Raw genomic sequence first — 7,735 nt, 5'->3', positions numbered from 1 at the left:
GTCAGAAACCTGCTTTTTGATTTGTCCTTCTTTTTATTTATTTATTTATTTATTTTTAATGGAAGGATAATTGCTTCACCATGTTGTATTGGCTTCTGTCATGCATCAGCATGTATCAGCCATGTGTGTTAGTCAGTCGTGTCTGACTCTTTGCCATGGACTGTAAGCCACCAGGCTCCTCTGTCCATGGGATTCTCCAGGCAAGAATACTGGAGTGGGTTGCCATGCCATCTCCAGGGATCTTCCCAACCCAGGGATTGAACCCAGGTCTCCCACATTGCCAGCAGATGCTTTACCATCTGAGCCACCAGAGAAAGAGACTGAAACGTGTCCCCTCCATTTTGAACCTCCCTGCCCTCCAGCCTATCACAGAGACTGGGTTGAGACCCCTGCACCATGCAGCAAATTCCCACTGGCTATCTGTTCCAAACACGGTAAAGAACACGTTTCAATGCTACTCTCTCAACTTGTCCAGTCCTCTCCTGCTGTGTCCGCAAGTCTGTTCTGTGTCTGCGTCTCTGTTGCTGCTTGTCCTCTTTGAACAGGCTGAGGATAGCAGAAGTGTCCTTAAATTTGGCAGGTGACTTGGGAATGTTCTTCTTAGGATGTGCTTCTATCATCCGACACAACTGAAAGCATGCCCTGGAGTAACCTCTGATGACACAGGACCATTCTCTTCTGAGTCAGAGTCCTAATCTGCGTTAGAGGATGAAGAATTATCCCAGGATGAAATAATGTGACCGGGGATCCCATTTCCCTTTCAAGTTCAAAATGTTCCCCTAAAACAATGTTTTCCCAACCTGGTAATCGGGAATGAACAATCTCTGTCCTGGGCTGACAGGACTGAGAGATGTAAAAGCAGCCAAGAGAATTCTGGTCTGTTCAGACCTTTACAGCTCCGGGACTGGGGGCAGGAGGACAAGGGGACGACCGAGGATGAGATGGCTGCATGGCATCACTGACTCGATGGATGTGAGTCTGAGTGAACTCCGGGAGTTGGTGATGGACAGGGAGGCCTGGCTGCTGCGATTCACGGGCTCACGAAAAGTCGGACAGGACTGAGCGACTGAACTGAACTGAAGTGAACGAGAAAAGGGGGTTAATAGTTGTTTCCTGTTCTATTTTTAAAGATGGCTTTAAAAAGATAAGCGAAAGCTAAATTTAGCAAGTTTTTTAAGTGAGAAGGATCCACTAAGGAAGTGCACAAGGCCATGTGAGATTCCACTGTGGGTATCTGCATCGACAACAGGGAAGTGACCTCGAGGCTTAGGTCACCTCTCTCCCCAGAGATGGTATTTAAGGGGCCCTTGGTGGAGACAGCCATCAGACCTTCTTTACCTCCTGAGTCTCCCTCCCCACCTCTCCTCTCTACTCAGAGTCCTCTCTACCGACACCATGGGCTGCTGTGGTTGTGGAGGTTGTGGCGGCTGCGGTGGTGGCTGCGGTGGCGGCTGTGGCGGTGGCTGCGGCGGTGGCTGCGGCGGTGGCTGCGGCGGTGGTTGTGGCAGCTGCAACAGCTGCAACAGCTGCAGATGCTACCGGGTGGGCTGCTGCAGCAGCTGCTGCCCCTGCTGCTGCGGCTGCTGTGGGGGCTGCTGCAGCGTCCCCGTGGTCTGCTGCCACCGCCGCACCTGCAGCTGCCACTCGTGTGGGAAGGGCTGCTGCCAGCAGAAATGCTGCTGCCAGCAGAAGTGCAGCTGCCAGAAGCAATGCTGCCACTAGGTGACCAGCTCAGTCTCTGTTCTGGATGTCTCTCTCGCCTGTTCACCTGCCCTACCTGACATCACCTGGGATTCTAGGATTTACCTTTCTGGGCTGCAACTTTGCTCCTGGATTTGGATTCCTATCTCTTCTGCTTTTCGTATTTTCAGTTTCTCTCTCTGAAAAGTTCCCAATAAATTAGCAAACATCCAAAATAAAAGCCCAAGTACAACCTGACTCCTAAAGAAGAGTCGACACCGCTGAGCTCCGTCAAATAGGATCACAATTCCCAAAATCCTTTAGGTGCACAGTTAGTTCTCAATTTTGTGCTTTTATCTCTGTACCTTTTTGATCATGTATTCCTGTTTATCAACAACTGTTTTCTAAATTTCCTAATAAAATAATTCAATTTATCATCTGTAAGTTTCTTTTTGCCTTTGTTTTGGTTTAATCATATTTCACCTCCTAGAAGATCTCAATCTCTTAAACGTCTCTTGGTGGAGGGGCAGAGACAGTGGAGCTGGGAAGGGCCATGAGAATGGTATTTCTGTCTCCACTGTCTTTGAACTCCAGCTTCAACACAAGCAGAACAAACATACTTGAAAGTGTGGCTTTGTTCACAATTTGAATTCAGTTTTGAGGTAACAGTTTTGTTTACAGATGGATGTTTCCCTAGTTTATTAAAAGTCCTGTACTATTCACAAAGAACCAGTTTAAACAAAGTTTTCATAAATACATCTACTACCAAAATATGGATGACTATATAGATTAAGATTTCCATCCACTGGGGCCATTTATTCTTTGCTTGGAGGGCAGAGTTCCACCCCTGCAGTGTAGGCCCTTTCATTTTTTTCCCCATATAAATTCAGGCAGCAGCGTATAGTTAGAATTTTGCTATTATTAGTTTAGCTTCCCCTGGTGGCTCAGTGGTAAAGATTATGGCTGCCACTGCAGGGCCACAGGTTCGATCCCTGGGTTGGGAATAAATCCCCTGGAGAAGGAAATGGCAGCCCACTCCAGTATTCTTGCCTGGGAAATCCCATGGACAGAGGAACCTGGCTGGCTATAGTCCATCGAGTTGCAAGGAGTGGGTCATGACTTAATGACTAAAACAAACTGAACAACTACAAAAATCAATACCATCAGGTTGTGCTAAATGAGTTGGCATTGGTGGATGTGGTATTTATGTTATGTTAGTTCTCTTGCACCAGCCTTAGGCCCCACTGGTTCTTTTGAAGTAACTGCTGCTTGCTTTTCTGTTTATGTTATTGGGTTGCCCAAAAAGTAAGATCGTATGAAAAACACAAACAAACTTTTCGACCAGACAAATAATTTACCCTCATTTGGGGTTTATTGTTAATACTTAGTGTTTCTTTCTGATTTATATCAGATCTTAATAGCTTAAGATATAATTTATGCTTTTGTGTATTTATTTCCATTTCTTAGACTCTTAAGCCTATCGGGACTTTGAGCAGTCATCTAATCTGTGTCCCTTTGCCAGACTGTTGGAAGTCCTTTCCTGTTGGAAAATCATTATATGGGTAAGATCTACCTCTCTCATTCCTAGAGGAAACTAGACCTTAGTTAATCCTCGATAATCATCATTCACTTTGAAGACGCAAGTTGAAATACAAGTGATATTTTATAATTCAAACCATGACAGTATTTAGAAGGATTTCAATATTTCAGAAGAGTTTGCTTTCTGTTGACAAATGTTCATTGAAAGGCTCCTAGGTATAAAGATAGGTCTAAAGAGATGATGCCAGTTCAAAGATGGAGCAGACTCTGCCTTGGAATGTTTGCAGGGGATGGATGTGCACACAAATAATTATAATCCAAGGCTAAGTGTGATGCCTGGCCTTGTAGGTGTTTCCATCAGAGGTAGGAAGACCATTCTTACAAACACACAGAACAAGTTCATTGCACTGAACCGTGTGGCTTCTTGTTCCATGTGACCTTTTCAGTGTATGTTTTCTCCATCACATGTGGTCCAGTTGGGACAAGAGCCAGAGAGTGGCAGAGGCTGTTGTCCCTAGATGGGGTGGTCAGCATCATTGTTTTTGCATAAGTTTCCTCATTCCTTTGCTACAAGCATGAGTTTCTCAGATGGACCAAGTACTGAGAAGAAAGTGATGGGTCACAATGTAAGAAAGAAAATATTTTCTGTAGCTCAGTTGAGCTCAGCAAATCTTCATTTTTCAATCTGATATTATTTGCACTTAATTTGCAAATTCCTGTAGGCCATGCTTATCCATTTCCCACAGTAAGGCACACAGACTGTTTATGCCAATTATTCAGATAACCTAGTGAAGATCCAACTTCTCAGTGGGATTCCAGAAAGCAAACTATTCACCAATTGAGTTATGGTGTAGAATGTGTGAACTCAGAGTGCTCCTCCTACACTCTCCAAGCCCCATCACACCCTCTCCCCACCCTGTCCACGCATAGAGTCTTTTCATGGCAGTTTCATGTGATGGGAATTAGTGTGGAGGGAGAGAGCAGAGCATGTCAGGGAAAGCCAGGAACCAGGCTGCACACCTGGACCACATCATGGATACAACAGCAGCATGTTTCTTTCATTCAAACATCAAGAATGATTCATTACACAGGTTCACCCAAGTCACAGCATCTCTTTAGGCCTACAGCTCAACACTCACAGAAACACATGTGGTTGATACTTCTCATGCATTACTGAGAGAGTGGATTTGTTTGCAAGGGCTGTCATAACAAAGTAGGACAAACTGGGTGGCTCAAATAGGAGTTTGTTTTCTCACAGTTATGGAGGCTGCAAGTCCAAGATCAAATTCAAGTTCCTCGGCTGCAAGTCCAAGATCCAGATGTCAGCAGGTTAAATTTCTTCTGCAGCCTCTCTCCATGGTTGCAGATGGCTGCCATCTTGCCTGTCCTTCCCTCTGGGCATGTCTGTGTCCTTACTTCCTCCTCTTAGAAGGGCACCCGCCGTATTTGTTTAGGACCCACTTTAATGATCTTCTTTTAACTCAATTACCTCCTTAAATATTTTATCTCTACATATAGTCAGGTTCGGAGGTACAAAGGGTTAGGACTTCAACTTCAACATATTGATTTGAGCATGAGTGGGGGACATAGTTCAACTCATAACAAAAGAGCAACACAGCCTAGAGATGTCATATCACATGTCCTTCATTCTTGTGATTTTGCTTGTGACCTATATTTGCTTTGCTTTTTGTTTCTCCATAGCCTTTATAGATTTACACATATCTTCTTTTCTGTATCAAACTGCCACCTATCTAACTGAAGGAATGGTGTCTTCATGGTATCCCCCGGTAAGACCCAGCTCCATGCCTGGTGAATAAACGTTCAGTAACTGTCAGTGGTTGACTGGCCACCTGGGTCCCTTTCTCACAAATCAGTGTCAGTGATGAATGTGACATCTCTTTCATCTTGACAGCCTCATGTCTTTTATTTACAGTGACTGAAAACAAATGTACCTGTCTAATGAGAGGGACAAGGGACCAACAGCCTAAAAAGGGTTCTATCTTCCATGGGAGGAGTGGCCGTATCTCCAGGATTTGTCTGCTCAACCTTTTTTTGTGGGAAAACTGCCCCAAGGATCTCCAGTGAGGAAAAGGTAGGTAAGAAGGATGGATGGGGCTTCTCTCTTGACCACTCCCTCCTAGCTGGGAATAGCCATGTGATGATTGTGGTTCTAAGGGTAGAGTGTGGGACCAGAAGGACAAGTCAGAGGGTCAAGGTTCCAGGGGATAAATCCTTGAGGCTGAGATTAACTAAGGGGAGGTGGGTAACCAGAGAGCACCAGAGGATCAGGGCTCTTGGAGGTGGGAAAAAACATGAAAACAGAGTCAGATGGCTGCCAAAACCTACCTCATCAACTTAGAATTGGGGGAGACACATGCTCTTGCAAATGCTGTCTTCTGAATTTCAAGGAGCTGGGAAGGAAGACCTCCTTTGGAAGTCTCACCTGACTTGGTTACTTCACTCATGTCTCCTTTGGTTATTTCGTTCCATTTGGTCAGTTCAACCTGTTTAAACATCTGCCTGTGTCAGGCTCTGTGTAGAGGGACGAGAAAATGCCCCAAGTGAAGCTCGTGGGGTTGTTTCCAGAATGTCCTTCTGGGAGACATTTCCTAGGTGCTTGGCTTCCCTCAGGTTTGACTCTCCTGTCCAACCCAGCTGGGAACCCCCAACCCACCATGATGGATTAAACAGCTGGAGTCCACAGAAAAGGGCCAAGGAAAGATATGGGAGAGTGATTGATGGAAGGGGTGTTTGGGGACACTTTTTATCATGTATATGGACTCTTCAGGGAACGGGGTGCTTGAAAGTTGCCCTTTTTGATTGTTTGGATTCCAGTGCTCACAGTCTCACGTTATAACCGAGGGCTGATCTTGTTGTTTTCAGAGGCTGGTCTCAGACACCCATGGTGCTGGTCTTGGCTAGAGCTGAACTTTGTGGTCTGGCTCTGGGAGGTCTGAGCTGGAGGATGTGGATACTCAGTGAGGGAGATGCCTCATTGGAAAGCACACGTGAACTGTAGAGCTAGTGGCAAAGGAACATGTGGGACCCAACACCTCCATTTATGTTGCTTTCTGAAGTTGTTGCTGTTCTTATTGTTTAGTTGCTAAGTCATGTCCAACTCCTTGAGACCCCATGGAGTGTAGCCCGCCAGACTCCTCTGTCCATGGGATTTCCCAGGCAAGAATACTGGAGTGGGTGGCCATTTTCTTCTCAGTAATGAGGCATGACAATTAAGATCAAAATGCATGAGAAGGAAACTCTATGAGGAGACGAAGAGTGATCATCATAAACGTGAGCCTGAAGGTGACCGTGCTCCTGAGTGACCCCACGACCACGCAGGACCTGTACAAATATTGACTGATGCCCTAAGACTTCTGCTGCTAAGACTCTATCCAGGCAGAGATTTGGGGAGAGTCTGGTGTACTACATTGAAGTACTAACACTGAGGATGTGCCCCTAACCCCTTGCTTCTTTATAAACCCACACAGAGTACTCATTCACTAACTACATCTATGACAAAAAATGGATCTAGTTTTTGATTTATTACTCCCTTTACTTACGTAACATCTGCCTTGTCTATTGGGATCAAAACACAGTTCTCCTGATAGACTGTTGAGAGACTTGAAAGAGAGAAGAGATGGGTCTTGCTCTAATGCAAATCCAGGTCTCCTGTATTGCAGGCAGAATCTTTACCCTCTGGCCACCCGGGAAGCCACAACTAACACTAAAGCAGTTTATTCAGACAACAGTTGCTTTGTTTACACAGGGATGTCAATGCAATGGTGGAAACAGGACACAAACACAAAGTTAGAGGCATTTCGAGAATGTGGAACATCAACTATCCTGACTGAGTTTTGTTGAGAACATGATTTGAACAGTAATTGACAGAGAAGGGGGCTTCTCAGGTGGCAAATCCGTCTGCCAGTGCAGGAGACCCAGGTTGGGAAGATCCCCTGGAGTAGGAAATGGCAACCCACGCCAGTACTTTCGCTTGACAAATCCCATGGACAGAGGAGCCTGTCAGCTACAGTCCATGGGGCCGCAAGGAGTCAGACACGACCGAGCGAATGAATGCACACACACAAACACACACACACACCCCCCACACATAAAACAGAGAAGACTACACATTTATTATTTTGGCTGGTGTTTATTAAATGCAGGCAGGAAAACAGAAACTCCAGAAATGTGAGATTTCCATGGATTGATGATAAGGATCCAGCCATGCTTGTGACTTAAAAGTCAAAGAGGAGCACACAGAAAGAGAGGGGGAGGCTTACCTAGAACATGGCTCCTGCAGCACCTTCCCAGAGGCCAGACTGGCAGCCTAGTGGCAGCATTGCTTCTGGCAGCTGCACTTCTGCTGGCAGCAGCATTTCTGCTGGCAGCAGCCCTTCCCACACGAGTGGCAGCTGCAGGTGCGGCGGTGGCAGCAGACCACGGGGACACTGCAGCAGCCCCCACAGCAGCCGCAGCAGCAGGGGCAGCAGCTGCTGCAGCAGCCCACCCGGTAGCA

General features: G+C 46.1%; 1 protein-coding gene across 1 annotated transcript in view; it reads right to left on the bottom strand.

Moving 5' to 3' along the window:
- Nucleotides 1-1,342: 1,342 nt before the first annotated feature.
- Nucleotides 1,343-7,735, bottom strand: part of LOC120854438 (ice-structuring protein 4-like) — a 6,862-nt gene continuing 469 nt past the window's right edge. The window contains exon 2 of the mRNA XM_040228440.1: nt 1,343-1,725. Within this exon, the coding sequence (XP_040084374.1) occupies nt 1,369-1,725 (357 nt within the window). The 3' untranslated portion in view covers nt 1,343-1,368. The remainder of the gene's footprint in view (nt 1,726-7,735) is intronic.

This window comes from Oryx dammah, unplaced genomic scaffold (assembly GCF_014754425.2).
Source record: "Oryx dammah isolate SB20612 unplaced genomic scaffold, SCBI_Odam_1.1 HiC_scaffold_27, whole genome shotgun sequence".
Classification (NCBI taxonomy): Eukaryota; Metazoa; Chordata; class Mammalia; order Artiodactyla; family Bovidae; genus Oryx; species Oryx dammah.
The sequence above is the reverse complement of the archived record's forward strand: the minus strand, read 5'-3'. Positions and strand labels throughout refer to the sequence as shown.